The sequence below is a fragment of the Daucus carota genome, chromosome 1 (assembly GCF_001625215.2).
Source record: "Daucus carota subsp. sativus chromosome 1, DH1 v3.0, whole genome shotgun sequence".
Lineage (NCBI taxonomy): Eukaryota > Viridiplantae > Streptophyta > Magnoliopsida > Apiales > Apiaceae > Daucus > Daucus carota.
In genome coordinates, this window is record NC_030381.2 from 6,908,545 (window position 1) to 6,926,141 (window position 17,597).

A 17,597-nucleotide genomic window follows, 5' to 3' on the forward strand; every position below is an offset into this window, starting at 1 on the left:
AAAATGAATTCAACCTAGAAAATAATCCTAAGTATGTTCACAAATACAGATATGTCACGACTAGATTATGACAAAGTTTCTCTACTAGATACCAATTGTTAAAGAGGTATAGATCAAGAAAAATAACATAATTAAGTCATACTTCATGTCATCTCTAATCATTTAAATCATGAACAAATAAGTCACTTAATTGTCATGCAACACAATTTAAATAATTGAAATAACAAACACTCATGCTAAAACATATAATCACCATCTAAGCATGCAAAGCAATAAACATGGCAATCACATAGAATAGCAAAAAGCACGAGGTACTGGATTTTAAATAAATTCACAATTCATATGTATAGACAATTTAATACTCATGAATTCATTCAAGAAATACGATAGACATGCTCATGAAAGAAGTAGTACCTTATAGAAAATATAGTATGTGATCCACTTGCAGTTGAGTAAAGTGATGAGTTGAATGCCTCTGAGACTTGACATTTCAGTTGATGTACCTTTCTTGTACTGATCAAGTTCAGTGGTTGTTGGCTTAAGTCTTGGCAGGTCTAGAATCTTCCAAAATGCGCATATTCAAAAGATCCTTGAATTCCTCTTATTGCCATCATTCTTTAGGCTAACTAGTAGACCATAAAGAATTGCAACTTTCCAACAAATTCATCATATCACTAATCTGCATTCACTTAGCAATTATCTTGCACAAGTGACGTTAGTCCACATATAATATAATCATGGTATTACAGCACAGATAGTTGTATTGTGTGTGCCTTGTATCATGAGAGGTAATAATTTGGATACCAAATATGACTCTAGCAAACAGATATTAAAATAATATGCTAGTCAGAAGTCATACCATGTCTGTGACGATCATCAGGTATTGGATAGCAACTCATAGAGAGCTGGTGAAGAAATAGGTATACAAATTCCGTTGGATCTGCAACTGCAAAGTCCTTGAAATATTGTATGAATCTTCATCTTCTAGCTCACTGTAATATCCTGAACCCGAGTCTCGTCAATGGTGCTTTAGTTAAATCATGAAGGTCGTTGAGTCCCCTAAGTTGTAGAGTCCTGAACTTGAAGATTCTATTTCCATCATCTTCATAACCTTCTCCTTTGTAATAACTCTAAGCAACCAAATTGGCTTGTCCCTCGTAACAGAGCCAAAAACATCCAGTTGGAATCTAAATACCCGACAAATACTAAGTACTGAATTGTCATTAGGTCAGGGTATCAGACTCCGCATAATCTGCTTTCAAACTGACTGAGATCATCTTGCTGTGCAATCACTCAATCTGGATCCCATTAAGAGCTTTTGAATCTTCCCCAAGTTTCACTTCAGATTGAAACCCAAAGAAATAACATCCTTTCACCATAGCTCTCCTAGTCTTCACTTCACCATTAGGAACATTTAAGAACTAGAACCCGAGAATGATATTGATTCCAAACCCTTTGTCTAAGCAGACACGTTCTTGATATGTCCTGTTCATCTTCAATGTGGTGTTGAGTTTGACTAGTGGATCCACCAAATGCTCTCCCTAAGCTGTTACTGGGATTTTCTTAACAATCCTTATCCTTGCAAAGAGATTCTGCTTGGATTTGAATCATCATAATACCAATGATATCACCTTTAACAGCTTGGAGCAAAGTGTCGTTCAATGTCCTGTCCAGACTTACAATCACCTTCTGTTGATTAATCACAATCACCCTGTAGACTGTAGACTCCATTGAGTAGCCGAGGAAAATATTCTTTGAGCTTCAAATGCAAGACTTGCAAAGAGGCATTTTCCTCCAAACACATACCAAGAGATAGTGTTTGCTTCTGATTGGCTACTGGAAAGAATGGTGTCTTTCTGGATTTATTAATGATCAGGGTTCATCTTGATCAACCTTCATATGTGACGTCTTGTCCTTTGAACACATACGAACAACACGAAAGAATCTAGAGTAGTCAATGATCATCACAAAAAGATATCTGGCTTGTTGTAGATATAACATTAACTGATCCGTAGAAATTCATATGTATCATCTGAAGCGGCTCAGTAATGTTGATCATATCTTTGCTTCTTTGTGATGCTCCTTCGACTTCCCTATTGACATACCTCATAAGCTTCATCCATATAGAATCCCAGATGAGGTAGTCCTCTCACCAATTTTCTTCTTACGAATAAAAAGAGCTCCTTGTTTTGACATACAAGTGTGAGAGCTTCATGTTCCATAGCTAACACTCATCCGATGAAGCTTTACTATCGAAAATAGCTCACTTCATCTTCAGTTGAAGTTCCATATTAGCTACGAGCAGATTCACATCTTTCTTGATTTGAGATAAAGCACTATTCCATGAACTGACATAATGTCCTTTGTCAGAGAATAGTCTGATACTCAGAATTTGTGTGCTTTGACTCTTCCAAGAAAGATATACTTCCATGATGACATTCCAGGAAAACATGCATGTCCCGCAAGAGAATCTTTGTTGTCATCTTTCAAAGATTATTGACAGAACTGCTCACATGATCACATTTGCTAACAGGGTACTTTTGGTGAATCATATGATTTCAGCTACTCAGCAAACAGAGTGCACCAAAAATCATATGGATCATATGTAACCTGCAAAACAAATGGAAAGTGTTCTATGGTTCCCAATCATAACTGGGTCCGGATGGATTAGAGATTTTTCTTTAACAATGGTAACAACAGAAGCAACCTTAACATGCTACTTCTTATTTAGACATTGCCCTAATGTGATTCTCAAACATGCTTTTCTAAAATCAATGCAAGTACAAAGACATGCATTCATGACATGAAAATAAGCAGACATGATGTTGAATACACATGGCAAACAATCAAAGATAAGACAATAGCAAGACAGGCAGTTATGCAATTCAGAAGATTCAGTACTCTCTACTTAAACCAATTAACACAAGTGTAACAGGTAGAAAGCAGAATTACAGATATTCAATAATCTTCCAAGAGCATAAGGATTTGATTCCAATCTGTTGTTATATGGAATTATACTATCTCTATTACCTAAGTCAGTTTTAGATCTAACATGAAGTTCTAAAAGTTCTACTGACACAGGGTAGATATTCCATCATAGAACAAAATAAAATCCTTAACAAACAATTAAGATAACATAAGCAAATCTAGTTGTACTAGGGAATTTGAAACTAAGTGTTTTAACAAAGTTATATATGCTAGGATCATAACCCATAAAACTAAGAGTCGTGTTCCAAAGGAAAGCTTCTAATCTCACCATTGCAAATAATCAAATCATAAATATTCATACACATGTTAAGAATCTGCTAAAGACACATGCACAAGATTATCATCAATCCTAGTTACCAGAATAGTCATCTAGCATACTAGTTTAACATTATCTATTGTGATGCTATCATGCTTGTGCTTGTGTGTTAAACAATTCTACTCAGAGATTTATAACATGCTTTGAATATAAAGAAATATGTATTGCATAGTTAGAAAGAATTCGTACCTGAGATGTGCGAGTTGAGTCATCTTCAGAGAATGCTAGGATAGCCAGATAACCATAATCATCCTTCTCATCAGCAACTGATCCATCTCACACCTTTCCTTATGTAGCATTAGAACTTGTTATGATGCTTCTTTCAAAACATCCACTTGAATTCCAGACAAATCATATCGTCCTTGTTTGTCGAGGCTTCAATATATATAGCAACCCTTCTTTGCTAAAGATACCAATCAATATTGTGTGTACTTACCAACTCAGTTTTCAAACAACCTGTCGAACTAAACCCCGAAGAGTCTCCACTTGAAACCAATGGATTCCATCTGAATCTGACATGACTAAACCTCTCAGACAGTGTTATGCTAATCCTTGAAGTTCTGTCCTCACATTCTTCAAAAGTGTTAACTTTCGTCGACTTGAGCTTCCTCAAATTCAGCAGTTACAAACTCTTCTGTTCAATCCTAAGGTTTTGACATAAATGCACGAAACTGATTTGGTGCGGTAGTAACTCGATAATTATATCCTTAAACCTCCACAGTTCTCTGTCTTTGGTTCAGTTGATTCTGGATGGATTTAGCATTGATACAATTCACTGTGTAATTGTATATCCCTGAATCACTGAGTTAGATTGAAATCCCTTGAAGATTCTTCTGCAAAAACTTCTCTTTTCCTACTACTAGTGGTGCCATTCAAAGTTGACATTCCGAGCCCTGGAAAGATGCTTCATTGTAGATGTAGCAAATTCCCATCCTGATCTGGTGATCTGATAATCAAGTCGGAGTAATTACTCAGATCAAGGCCTGAAGTACCTTCTTCAAAATCCACTTTTAGTAGTACCAAATTAGTCTTCAATAGAATCTTCTTCGAATCACAATCAACTTTGTCAAACATAGAAAACTGCTTCTAATAATCCTTTGAGTAATCAATTGGATTGGGTCATCAATGTACTTCCATTACCGGTTCTGAGAATCTGGTATTTGAAAGTCCGGTGTTTGTCTTGTAATCTGTCAGCCTGATCTGCCTCAACTAAATGTCAATCTGATTTGTCTTGGAGTAGAATAATTTAAAAAGGTTACGGGACACTTGATTATTTAAACTAAGTTTAAATTATAAAGAAAATAAATTTTAAAATTAAGTTTTAAAAGATGAAAGAAAATAAAGTATAAAATAAACTTAGTTAAATTTATAAAGTAAATTTAATTATATTTAAAAAATAAATTCAAATAAATTCATAATAAACTGAATAAGTTTAGAACAAATTTATTTCAAATTCATTTAGTAAATATATTAAAATTTATTAAATAAATTTAATTTTTGAAAATATTCAAGTGTCTCGTCTCCAATTAAATCATAGCTTCCAGAACAAACTAAATTGAACCGTTGAACTTGAACTTATATCCATAATCAGTTAAATCCTCTTAAATTTATATTTTATATTTTAACTTAAATTTAAATCATAAACTATAAAAATTTAAATGATAAATTTATAAAATTTATGATAAACTTAATAAAGTCTAAGAGTAAACTTTACAAGTCTAAAATAAATTTGAACAAATTTATTAAATGAATTTGATAAAGTTTATAAAATAAATTTAATTAAGATCATAAAATAAATTTAATTAATTCATAATAAACTCAATTAATAAGTTTAAAATAAATTAAATCAAATTTATAAAATAAACTTATTAAAATTTAAAATATAAATTTATAAGTCCTGGTCCAAAGTTCAGTATACAACAGATAATCCTTGTTTTGGCCTACGGACAAATTCAGCAACACAAACCGGAAGAACATTTCGCCTAATCAAATATCAAAAGCTAGGTTCTTGATTTTCCGTACGATAAGGATCCTGATTTGTATATCAATCAACCTCGCTCTGATACCAATTGTTAGGTCCAAAGTATCGTAGAAGGGGGGGTTGAATACGATACTCACTACAATTTAAAATTCTTTCGAATCTTGCGGATAAACAAATTGCAGTTCTGTAATGGGTTTCGTGTTCCGGATATTTATTGGGTCGGTTTCTGAGGATATGAAAATATTAAACCAACACACAATATTTTCCAAGGTATATCTGTATATTGATAAATACCTCGAAGGTGCTACAAATCCAAACCCGAAGGTTGGCTACAATGACCACTCCTCTAAATATTACAAGCCCTATCCACTACATATATTTATGGTACAAAACTAGGCTAGGGTGTGTGTATATTTGAGAGAGTTTGTGCAAAGCACTTGGCCATCCATCCCGAAGGATGATGTATTAATTGTGAGAACACAATTCACATATTTATAGGCTTTTCATAAACTAACCATGGTTAACGAGTTCGTCCTGGACGACTTGAGTTCGTCCTGGACGGATTCGATTTATCAAAATAAATCTAACTCCATTGAATGCAGAAAGTGGCGCAAGTTCTATATACACACATATATATATAACAAAGTTGCGCTTTGAACATATATATATGTATATATAGAAAGTCAAACATTGCGCCAGTCAATTGTTGCGCCTTAACATGTCTTCACTGTTGCCATTGTTCTTCCAGTACTTGGAGAAATTTCAAGTAATCAAAGTTGCGCTTTGGACAAGTCAAACTTGGCGCCAGTTGAGTCAAACCTTGCGCTAATACAGTGTACCACTGTGTTTTGCCTTAGACACAGGATGAAACTTGCGCTTTAGAATCTCCAATGTACGTAGCGCCATCTTTGACTTGGGGTCAAAGTTTGCGCCATAAAGCTTATACTCAGTGTAGCTGTGAGCACTTAGAAAATTTCTAAGTGGAGAGGGATGTCGAGGCGCAAACTTTGACTTGGTCAAAGTTTGCGCTTCAACACATTTGATGCCTTCCCTGTACAAAGTACTTAGACAGAATTGTGCATCTTTAGCTGAGGTTGACCTGAGTCAAAGTTTGCGCTTTGACTCTTGGTCAAACCTTGCGCCTAGTGCACCTGTAGTAAGCTTTGTGACTTAGACATATTTGCACCATAATATATATTTATATTATATTATATTCATAATATTATATAAATATATGTATAAATAAAGATATATATATATAAATGTATATAAATAACATTTATATAAACATATAGTAATATATATATATACATATATTTAAATATATTCTCATATATTTAAATATATATAATATACATAAAATTATATGTAAATATAAATATAAATATATATAGGGATATATATATATAATTACTTATAGATATAAATATATACATATATTTATGCACATAATATAATATATATATATATATACACTTAAATATATAAGTGTTTATGTAAAGTATAAATTCATATATTATATACATATATATTTATTTAAATATATATACATATAAATATACATATACATATGTTTAAAAACATATATACATATATATTATATATATTATATTTAATTAAATATACACATATACATATATAATTATATTTGTACATATACAAATATATAAGTGTACACATATATAAAATGTCACTTCCTGATATGGCTTTCTGTGGAAGCTTTGACATATGGCATTTGAGCAGTAGACTTTGGCATAGCTGGCATTTGGCTTGGCTTGGCTTTGGAACAAATGACTTGATATGACTGGATCAATTCTTCGATCGATAAATACTTTGCAAAGCTCCGTACGTGCTGACGCTTAGTGCACTGGTCTGGTTCACAAGCGACTAACACTGAAGTCAAACATTGTACCTTCTTTGTCAGCAAACATTGATCAGTCGGTTCCGGGTTAGTTTATGCTTCAGTTTGTTGATTATAAATAACCAACCAAGATATATAGAAATATCTTGCTTCAGGGGTTGCACTGAAATCTTTCGAGTACTTGGACAACATCTTCATTGCTTCCACAATCTTGAATACTTCAATCTTTATTCTTCACTGAGGCATGAACATATTAATGAACTTCTTCCAGTGAACTTATTCCTTCAAGACTGTAGATGGCTTCTTCAACCTTTGTCTTCGTATCTTCCAATTCCGGTGCAGGCGTAGTGTTATTTACTTGTCCTGTTCTATTGTTGAGTTATCATCCCTATGTAACAGATAGGGTTGTCTTTACATTTAGACTTACAAATTGCTTTCGATTAATGATTAGATTAATCTCTCTGATTAATCACTAGACGATGTTTTTACCGACTAAGTTCAATTTCCGCTTTTTACAACACTTGTTACAAATATATGTTATAAATTTCTAATACTCTTGGAGATGAGTCATATTCGAACACGGAGGATGAGCCTAACACTTGGAGTATCCGATTGTGCTCAGAGATGGTTTCTTTAATTAAATTAAAATTAATCATATATCTAATCAATAGAATTAAAATTAGTTATATATATTACATCATTTTGAAAAATTTGGGAACAAAATTTGAAATGTATAATATTATTTTTAAAAATATGATAAAAAAATAAAATTGAAATCACTATATTATATTTTATCTCATTATGTACTTTAATACTCCAATATTTTATGAATTTTTGTAGATCTTGGAGCTTATAAATATAAATTGTGATTTAAAATTAAAATTAATAAACACATCAACTCGAAGCTTAAATAAGGTCCGGGAGAGAGATCTGAAACAGAACATGCCTTGTTACCAACTCTGATACGCGAAGCCTCGTGTCTGAAAAATCAATAATGTACATCTAAGTGGGTAATAGAATTGAGAGCAACCATGGAAGCTTCTCTTTCTTCTTTTATACAACTGAGTCTACTCGTTCTTGTTCTTCTTATTCTTTCTTCTGAGGCATCATCAACTTCGCGCAAGATAAAGCCTGGATTTATTTACACTAGAACCAGAGGAAAATGCAGTCCCCAGTAAGCTCTCATCTCTTTCTTTTTCATACTCTATCACTCATTGTTTTATTTATTTACTGCGTAACTCACCGAGTTAACTCAGTAGGCTTCATAATAATGCTCATCATTGTTAGAATATAAGATCCTGGAAAGGGCCATTCTCTAACACCTTGAGGTTTTAGAGTAACTGGTTACTTGACATGGTATCAGAGCCAGGTTGGCAGAGGACTCAGGTTCGATCCCTGCTACCCCCAATATTCTCACAATTTATAGTGGCACGAATGACAAATTAATGCTCCAAAGATGAGCGCCCGTGATCCACTCTTCGACCCATAAATGGGCTCTCGAGTGAGGGGGAATGTTAGAATATAAGATCCTGGAAAGAGCCATTCTCTAACACCTTGAGGTTTTAGAGTAACTGGTTCCTTGACAATCATTTAGTATTCTTCTCATTATATTTGTGAATGGATGAAGTTCTAATCGATACCGACTTACCGAGTCTTTTTAACTCGCTCATGTGACTCAGTCAGAATCTAGTGTAGTGGGGCCATGTTTATGCATTTAGAATAAAACCATCCATTTTTCACTTTTGGTAGCCAAATAATAACCTTATCTATCTATTTAGAACGAGTTTTAAATTCCGAGTCATAACTCGGTACTGAGTCAACTCGTTGAGCCAGGTACTGGAGCAGCCGGAGCGAGTCATGGCCAAGAATGGTCCCAGAAGAATCAACGGTATCCAACGTGTTTGGCTCCAGAGCATATGAACGGTACAGATACGACCTCACATTACTCGAAGCAACGGAGCGAAACGACGACGTAGAGAACGAGTTCGCTCGGTTGGTCAAACAGTCAACGGCAGCACTACTGAACTCGTATGCAAGAAAAGAATATCCCTACACAGCATGGGAAATAAAGACATTGGTTATTCAAGGATTGGTATCTAAAGAAGCTGCCGCCAGACAAGCCCAGTTGTTTCATGAGGCTAATGAAGCATGTAATTAACTAAATTACATTGTGATACTGTAATTTTTAAGGATAAGATATGATTAGTGTTTGAAATTGGCAGTTGTATTTTGACCGTTTGTTTATTGGAACTAGTGTTTTTGTTTGAGTGGTGGGCATGTGCTTGTCTGTGTGCTGGTGGGGTACAGCTTTTTTTACCTAATCTAGAACCAATCACCTTGTTTGCAATCTCGAGTAGGAATTATTTTAGATTAAAAAAATCGAATTATTAGATAATTTTTTAATAAAAATCAAAAATTATATATTATGCAAGTATGGAAATATCTTGAATTAGCATCTTATATTTATTTTAACAAAAATTTTTAACATAAAGATTATAAACGGCAATATATTATGAATTTTGGAGTGTTTAACGTCACTTTTCAAAGTATGGGTACTCATAGCTAAAGTTAAGGGTTACAAACTGTAATAATCTTCAATTTATATTATAATATATTTAATATTATTCGTTTATAAAAATAAGTAATTATTTTTAAAATTTATATATTTAAATAAACTATCCCAAAGATAATCAAATAAAATAGTTTCTTAAAGAGGACAAATAGAAAATTTTGATCTGACCCGATTTGAAGACATGATCGACTAAAAAATTAGCATCATTTGATTCGAATTGAGTCAAGTAGACTTATAGAATATAAGAATACGTTCATTTAATTTCATAGATGGTTTTTTTTTTTTTTTTCCGCCAGTTTTCATAGATGTTTTTAAAAACAACTGATTTAAAATTTCATTTAACTATATGTAAAATCATGATCAAAATCAATTTGCTAATAATTCGAATTCAAGGCCAAGTTTGATTACAAAACGATGAACAGTACATGATACATTACAACTTGTAGAATGCACAATTGCATATAGATTAAATCTGTACAGAGTAGACAGACTGTGTCACACACACACAAACACACAGTGCAATATTGAACTGAGCATGATATGAGAGTACTTGAATTTAGCCTAGAGCAGGTAAGGCCCCAGTGCTGTTTCATTGCAAAGGTTCTTCTTGGACAAGTGATATAGATAATTCATCTGAAAATCCAGGTACTTGTATGTTTTGAATTGCGGTGGATTGGAAGCACTGACATGCTCTTTTGCAGGCCCGATGACACTTTCCTTAGACGGACCACAGAATGTGACAACCGATATCCGAGCTTCGCTTGTATTGGTCACTCCGCGATGCTCGCAGCTGCTCAGCTTACCATTACTGATGATCTGCATTCCAGAAACCAAAACCTTTAGCTCTTAAATGTTGGAAAATAATAGAAGAGCACTCTTTTTCTTTTTGATTTTAAGTAGAGCACTTAAATATCTTATGACGACAAAATGATCAATGTAAGAGGGCGTTTTGAAACGTGGATTTCATTTTAAATGACAGGATTTGAGTTGTCATTTCAAATTTTCGGGTTAATACTAATATTTGAATGTCCATATTCCCAAACTGGTTATTTTTTCAAATTCACAATTAGAGATGAAATCCAGGTTCACAAACAGACCATAACATTTTTTGTGTGCAACCTGCAGTTGGTAAGGGATCATGATAACAAATGCATTAGGAAGGGGGTCGACACCAATCCATTTGCCGCTTTTCTTGATCTGAAGCCCGTAGACTTGTTGCTGAATCACGGTTAAGGTATAAGGGTCACAATGTGCATGTATGCCCATGGCCAAACTTGGTTCTGGACATGGTGGATAATTGTTGATCACCATGCCGATTCCTTGGCTTAGCTCACCTCTGAAAAAGCCCTCTTCAAGGCCAAGTCCTTCGCAGATCAGGTCTAAGATCCTAACGCTCATTTTCCTCACTTCGACTGAATATTTTGTGATAATCTCTCTGAAATCAAATTTAATAGAGAAGAACATATTAAACTTTTAGTACCAACTTAAGCAAAAAATAAAATGATCTCAGAATTGGATCACCTGTATCTTTCTGGCTTATCAGGCCAACCTTGAACAACCTCATCTTGTGGATGTGCGCAAGCAGGGTGTTTCAGAGTGTCTTTCCACAGGTGATGATCCTCGTTAGCATAATTATAGCCACTCGTGTAGAGCCTAACACTCTTGTAAAAATCATCTGACAGTAGGCTTTCATGATCATCGACTGGCAAGCTGAAGAATTCCTCATACACCCTCATTGCTTCATGCATCAAGTCGTCTGATACGCCATGGTTAATCACCTGTTTAAAAATTTGTTCAACCATATCAGGACAAATAAATTAACAACAAAGAATAATTACTGGATCTATCTGTTCCTAAGCCAGGAATGTCTTTAAGGGATTCCAGTCACCAATAATAGTTGGTTTCAACTTATACAACTCGCGTATTACCAAAGATGATGAAGCTGTTAGGAGAATATTTAATTGGCATGCAGGCTGCAGCATGATAGATTTTGCATACATATATAGCATTACACACCTGGAAGGCCCCGAACTCCTCACCCGCCTTGATAATTTGTTGGATTAAAGCTGATCTACCACGGCCAGCTTCTTGTCCTAAATCAAGAACAGGAATGTCTTTGGACACCGAAAAATCAGTAGTTCTTTTCTCTGGTGGCATTATATAATCTGCAGGTAAGGACTTGACATTTTTGCACCAGCTTGAAACTAGCAAATCCGATTGAGCCATAGTAATTCAGAATAAGGACCTTAGTTGTATTATTGCTCTTTATAGGATTACTGATATCCTGCAACTTGCTCAAATAAAAAATTATTTTCTCCGGAGATTTTGTTGATAATAATTGTACTATGATAATGATTTGTTATTAAAATTGTTTAGCATGTCATAATGACTGCTATGTCTAGCTAAATACATTGCAACCGTGGGGGACCGATATAAAAAAATTGGAATGTCAATTGCAGAGTTAAATACAATATCTCTCAAAGATTATGATCTTATGATTGTACAATTACATGTTTGTTATTTAGCTAATGGTCCTCTAAGACGTTGTCGTTAGTCTTGATTAACTTGCAGTGTATCTAATCACTGATTAAAAAAACTCTATTTGCACCAGTTCAATCATGAACCAAGATGTTCCCGGACTAGCTTGCTAATCGGACAGGCATATAAACTGTTTATCTGATCAAGAACTGCCCAGCAACATCATTCCTTGGACTAAGCTGGTGAAATTCTTAGTTTAGCAGTAATTTTGTGTTCATAATTAGGTAATCCAGCCTTTTTTAAGCTGTATTTTGAAGGACTATTTAAAGTGGACAGAAATTCTTCATAATTAGGTAATTCTTCAAACGTGGTCATGTCAAATTCTCAAGTTTATACTAATATTTGAATGTCTTGGATTTCAAATGAAGTCCAAATCCATATTCTCAAATAGGCTATTTGTTGAAATTAAGAATTTCAAATGAAATCCAGGTTCTCAAATGGACCATAATTATTGATAAGAAATCAGATGACAAGCATTACATTCTAATGAAGAGAACACTTCATTTCATGTTGGATTACAAACTGTAAATATATGTTACAACATGCAGATATGTAGATACATCAAATCAGCAGACTTCTCTAGCAGTAATTAAGCTTTAGCTTAGAGACTTGAAAACAAAGACACAGACACACACACAACACAAGTCTGTTGATGTATTGAATTTTTGATAAACAAAGACCTAGAGGAGATAAGGCCCTAGTGCTGTTTCATTGCAGAGGTTCTTCTTGGATAACTGATGTAGATAGTTGATCTGAAAATCCAAGTATTTATACTTCTTGAAACGTGGTGGATTGGAAGCACTAACATGCTCTTTTGCAGGTCCAATTTCACAATCTTTAGAAGGACCACAGAAGGTGACAATTGATATCCGAGCAGTACTTGAATTTGTCACTCCCCGGTGCTCACAACTTCTTAGCTTGTCATTACTGATGACCTATGTAATATCACAGAACTGAAAAAGTTTAGAAAAAAATTAAAGATTTCATTTCAGAAAACAATCAACCTAACTCACCTGTAGTTGGTAAGGTATCATGATAACGAATGCATTCGGGATTGGTTCCACACCTATCCATTGCTCCTTTTTCTTTATCTGAAGCCCATAGACTTGTTGCTGAATTATGGTTAAGATATAAGGATCACAGTGCGGATGTATTCCCATGGCCAAATCTGGTTCCGGACATGGTGGATAATTGTTGATCACCATTCCTATACCTTTGGTCATTTCGCCTCTGAAAAACCCTTCTTCAAGCCCAAGTCCTTCACAGATGAGGTCCAGAATCCTGGTGGTCATCTTATTCACTTCCACTGAATATTTCGTCATCACTTCTCTGAAGATAATCCAGTAGAAAACAGAGTAATACACCATTCATATCAAATAATGCACGTAGAAAGAAAACGAATTGCAAAATGCCTTTATATTGGATCACCTGTATCGCGATGGCTTATCAGGCCAACCTTGAACAACATCCTCTAGAGGGTGAGTAAGGTGTTTCAGAGTATCTTTCCAAAGATGAAAATCCTCATTAGCATAATTATAGCCACTTGTGTACAGCCTAACACTACTAAAAAAATCATCCGAAAATAATTTTTCTTGATCATCAACTGGCAAGTTAAAGAATTCCTCGTAGAGACTCATTGTCTCATGCATCAACTCGTCTGATACTCCATGATTAATCACCTGTTTGGAATTTTATAAATAACGACGTAAATTAATTTCATATCGGTGAAGAATTATAGTTGCAGACTTGCATGATATTTAAAAGTACCTGAAATAGCCCAAACTCCTGGCTTGCCTTGATAATCTGCTGGATCAGAGCTGATCTACCAGGGCCAGCTTCGTGTTCTAAATCAAGAACTGGAATTTCTTTAGAAACCGTAAAATCAGTGACTCTTTTCTCAGGTGGCATTATATAATCTGCAGGCAGGGACTTGGCATTTTTGCACCAGCTCGAAACCAGCAACTCTGACTGAGACATAAGATCACTTCAGAACAATAGCAGGCTCTTACTTGATGATCATGCTATCATACTACGTGATTAAGAGTCTGTTTGTCTAGGCTCTAAGTCAGGCTTAAAATTGTTTGACTTTAATCTGAAAAATATATGTTTGTGTAATAAGTCACAAATCTGACTTAAAATCAAAAATAAGTCAAAAACTGACTTAAAGCCATAAGTCATAAGTTATTCATAAATCAATTCTATTTTTATTATTAAATATTTAATTACCCATAAATTACTCAAACAAATATTTTAAACTTTCAGCTTATCACCACGATAAGAATTTTAAAATCAGCCAAACAGGCTCTAACTTGTTTATTAAATGGCAAGTTGTATTATTGTTTAATTAGTGAGAATGACTGCTATGTTTATAGTAAAACACTCTTCAGTCATAGGGGACCAATATATTTTTTTCTTGGATTTTTGATGATTAGCGATTAATTATTTACTAAATCCTAAGGATGATCTTCGCCGATTGGTAATATCTTTCGTTAATTAGCAGCGACTTATGCACGCTCTCTCAGACACAAAGATTTGTAGTTGTTACAATGAGTAACTTGCAGTATTGAAACTGGGATTTCAATAGATCGTTAATTCTTCTTTGATTCTTAAAAGCCCGTCAGGACCTGGAATATCCATGAGTGTTTGAACCGGATGTTATGACCCAGCTTACTTCTCAGAAATAAATCATAAGTTAACTAAAGTTTAAAATCACAAGTTGATGGGATGTATTTTTCAAACCACTTTTTGTTTTACTAATATTTTTTAATGAAACTTAATTTCACCACTCAAATAACTAATATCAAATTTATTACTATGATTATATATTTATTAAGTTATAAATCATTTATAATACAAAAATAATCATTATAAATCAAATTTAGACGCTCTGAGCTCTAAGGCTATGCTTATTAATAATGTCATTGCTTTGTCCATTTGCCAATATTTATATCCTCATTGATGTTTAACATGCTTTTTTAGTACTGCAATTTCTTTCTCAAGATGGACCCATCTAATTTAAAATCTGTTTAGTTATGTAACGATGACTATTATGTTTACCTAGACATTTTTATAATGCAGGCAAAGGTTGGGGACTGAATTAAAAAATTTACGAATTTCAATTGTTAGCTATTTGTCACATGGCTCATACTGTATATACTCATAAGCCATCTCTTCCATATTCTATTCTACATTTTGTACCAGTAAATATTTGTTTTTTGGATATTGGTCCCGCAAAATGTTAATGTTGGGATTTGATTAGCTTTTAGTTGCAAAACGATAATGTTTGGACTTTGATTAACTTCCAGCCTTATAGTAGTATTGTTTTTGGTTACAAGAACTCGATCGGAGCAAGATTTGTACTGTCGCCATTTTTGATTACAAGTACTCGACCGAAGCAAGATTTGTACTGTCTCCAATAAAGTGTTGGTGCGGTGGTTGAGCTCTTGTACGTTGTACCCCTGCGGTAGGTATTCTGGACCTGTTCATGAGCTAGCTAGTTCTTTTCAAAAACATAATTAATTTATATTTTTTAAATGCAGTGATCTAGCTAAGCTAATCCATGGGTAATTAATCCTTATCTGACTGGTATGACCTTATAAAAAAAAGTGCAGAAACCATGGGATTAACAACATCTATCATGTATGGCTTATTAAATCGCGTCATGCCCTCTGCATAGCCTTCGTATGAGGACCAAAAGCATTGGTGCCATTCACAAACTCTTTGTACAAGGTTGGCTTGTACTGAGCTGGACTGAGTTCAGTGACCAAAGCTTGTGCAGGTTCCACAATGAAATTTGGAGAAGGGTTGATAAAAGCTGCAATACTAAGCCTGGCTTCACTCGAGTTTGTAACAGCTCGATGCAAAGCACTTCTTACTATCCCGTTACTGATAATCTGCACCCACAAATTAAATTAATTCAACTCAATATTACTACAGAGCTATTCACTAATAGAAGCTGCAATGTTGATCACCTCTAACTGGTTTCCAATATTAACAACAAATGCATTTGGAATCGCCCCAACACTGATCCAGACCCCGTCTTTCAGGACTTGAAGGCCAGGAACATTCCCTTGGTAAAGAATGGTAATGAGGCTAGGGTCATGGTGTTTGAGAACTCCCAATGTCAGACTCGGATCAGGACATGGCGGATAATTATTGGCTGACAGTATCTCAACTCCGCTAATTCCATCAAAGTAGCCCACTTCAAGTCCCAAGCCTCTGGAAATCAGCTGAAGAATAGTATTACCCAACTTATTCACTTCTGTCACATATGTTGAAACAACTTCCCTGAGATTCATGTACATGTATTACTAACAATTCATCCACAAACTAGTTCAATGACATGTGAAATGTCTTCAGGTGTGTACAATTATTATTCTTAGCTGAACTAAGGCCACCAAAAGTTTAGGATTCCGAAATTTCAGAATCAACTATATATAAATTTGTAGAAAATGCAAAGTACCTCACAAGTCATAAACCGATTTTGACTAGGGCCTGTGAACCTCAGGACTGGAGACGTGGTAATGAAAGTAGAGTTCTAAAAGGCAGTATTATATTACCTATATCCGGTTGGCTTTTCTGGCCAATGTTCCATGCAGTCCTTCAAAGGATAACAAGGGTGTTTTAGATTTTCTCTCCATAAATCGAATCCATTTCTGGTGAAGCTAGTGCTGCCACCGTACACCCAATTACGCTTGCCACCGGAATCGCTACTTTCTTTCTCAGGCATCTCAAAGAAATCCCTCAACACTTTAGCTGTGTCAAGTAGTATTTCAGCTGGGACTCCATGATTAATCACCTGAAAATAATTTGAGTCCACCAAATTTAACACACGAAGTAAATGACTTATAAGTTGAAAGTAAAAAAGTTAACCTGGAAGAATCCGAATTCTCTACTAGCTTTCATGATATGTTGAACTGTATCTGCCTGTACAGATTTTGTGATGTCGATGACTGGGAGCGTGTGGCATACCGGAGGGAGTTCCCCAGGTCTAACTTCCTCCGGAAACACATAACTTTTAGGCACATTTTGAACATTAAACCAGTTTGAAGCATAATTAGCTGCAGCAGTACTGTCCATCTCCATTCTCCCCTGTTCAAATCTCCAGTCTCCAGCTTAAAAAACGCAGAGTACATCATTTTATTGAAGTCCTGGAGTCCATTTATGTCTTCCAAATTGAATAATATGTTTTCCAATATTTTAAACTGTATTTTACTTGTAGAACATATATGAACTCCAAAGAAACTATGAACTTTATACAATTTTAACTCTTAGATAACAACTACCACTAGTATTTAAAATATACAACTTAACTAACTCTTGAATAACAACCAGTATTTGT

The 17,597-nt window shown here is 34.5% G+C and overlaps 4 protein-coding genes across 5 annotated transcripts; 1 reads left to right on the forward strand and 3 right to left on the reverse strand.

Moving 5' to 3' along the window:
* The first annotated feature begins 8,052 nt into the window (after positions 1–8,052).
* LOC108193677 (uncharacterized) lies at positions 8,053–9,413 on the forward strand. Its single transcript, XM_017360441.2, has 2 exons — positions 8,053–8,320; positions 8,980–9,413. The coding sequence occupies exons 1-2, from the start codon at positions 8,178–8,180 to the stop codon at positions 9,302–9,304; spliced, it is 468 nt and encodes a 155-aa protein (XP_017215930.1). The 5' UTR covers positions 8,053–8,177; the 3' UTR covers positions 9,305–9,413.
* A 662-nt stretch (positions 9,414–10,075) lies between these two features.
* LOC108195054 (hyoscyamine 6-dioxygenase-like) lies at positions 10,076–12,087 on the reverse strand. Of its 2 annotated transcripts, none has more exons than XM_017361991.2 (4): positions 11,735–12,087; positions 11,240–11,496; positions 10,838–11,153; positions 10,076–10,534 (listed from the first exon to the last, which is right to left on the reverse strand). In XM_017361991.2, exons 1-4 carry the CDS (start codon positions 11,942–11,944, stop codon positions 10,280–10,282), a joined length of 1,038 nt encoding a protein of 345 aa, XP_017217480.1. In that variant the 5' UTR covers positions 11,945–12,087; the 3' UTR covers positions 10,076–10,279. The 2 variants fall into 2 exon arrangements, with proteins under 2 accessions (XP_017217480.1, XP_063947656.1); XM_064091586.1 differs by having other exon boundaries at positions 10,391–10,534; positions 10,816–11,153; positions 11,735–11,981.
* A 645-nt stretch (positions 12,088–12,732) lies between these two features.
* Positions 12,733–14,313, reverse strand: LOC108198177 (hyoscyamine 6-dioxygenase-like). Its single transcript, XM_017365948.2, has 4 exons — positions 14,024–14,313; positions 13,685–13,935; positions 13,270–13,585; positions 12,733–13,191 (listed from the first exon to the last, which is right to left on the reverse strand). Exons 1-4 carry the CDS (start codon positions 14,231–14,233, stop codon positions 12,937–12,939), a joined length of 1,032 nt encoding a protein of 343 aa, XP_017221437.1. The 5' UTR covers positions 14,234–14,313; the 3' UTR covers positions 12,733–12,936.
* Positions 14,314–15,529: 1,216 nt separating this feature from the next.
* Positions 15,530–17,480, reverse strand: LOC108199188 (hyoscyamine 6-dioxygenase). The gene is made up of 4 exons (XM_017366927.2): positions 17,129–17,480; positions 16,816–17,054; positions 16,228–16,543; positions 15,530–16,149 (listed from the first exon to the last, which is right to left on the reverse strand). The coding sequence occupies exons 1-4, from the start codon at positions 17,339–17,341 to the stop codon at positions 15,916–15,918; spliced, it is 1,002 nt and encodes a 333-aa protein (XP_017222416.1). The 5' UTR covers positions 17,342–17,480; the 3' UTR covers positions 15,530–15,915.
* Positions 17,481–17,597: the final 117 nt, after the last annotated feature.

Bases quoted from the DNA above. Each gene is read 5' to 3' on its own strand.
- LOC108193677 (XM_017360441.2), top strand. From the start codon at position 8,178: ATGGAAGCTTCTCTTTCTTCTTTTATACAACTGAGTCTACTCGTTCTT. The intron at 8,321-8,979 runs GTAAGCTCTCAT...TCGTTGAGCCAG, and splicing joins AGAGGAAAATGCAGTCCCCA to GTACTGGAGCAGCCGGAGCG.
- LOC108195054 (XM_017361991.2), bottom strand. From the start codon at position 11,944: ATGGCTCAATCGGATTTGCTAGTTTCAAGCTGGTGCAAAAATGTCAAG. The intron at 11,497-11,734 runs GTGTGTAATGCT...ATTTTTAAACAG, and splicing joins AGGAGTTCGGGGCCTTCCAG to GTGATTAACCATGGCGTATC. The intron at 10,535-10,837 runs GTTGCACACAAA...TCTGGAATGCAG, and splicing joins TGATCCCTTACCAACTGCAG to ATCATCAGTAATGGTAAGCT.
- LOC108198177 (XM_017365948.2), bottom strand. From the start codon at position 14,233: ATGTCTCAGTCAGAGTTGCTGGTTTCGAGCTGGTGCAAAAATGCCAAG. The intron at 13,936-14,023 runs GTACTTTTAAAT...AATTCCAAACAG, and splicing joins AGGAGTTTGGGCTATTTCAG to GTGATTAATCATGGAGTATC. The intron at 13,192-13,269 runs GTGAGTTAGGTT...GATATTACATAG, and splicing joins TGATACCTTACCAACTACAG to GTCATCAGTAATGACAAGCT.
- LOC108199188 (XM_017366927.2), bottom strand. From the start codon at position 17,341: ATGGAGATGGACAGTACTGCTGCAGCTAATTATGCTTCAAACTGGTTT. The intron at 16,544-16,815 runs GTAATATAATAC...CATGAATCTCAG, and splicing joins GAAAAGCCAACCGGATATAG to GGAAGTTGTTTCAACATATG. The intron at 16,150-16,227 runs GTGATCAACATT...TTGTGGGTGCAG, and splicing joins ATATTGGAAACCAGTTAGAG to ATTATCAGTAACGGGATAGT.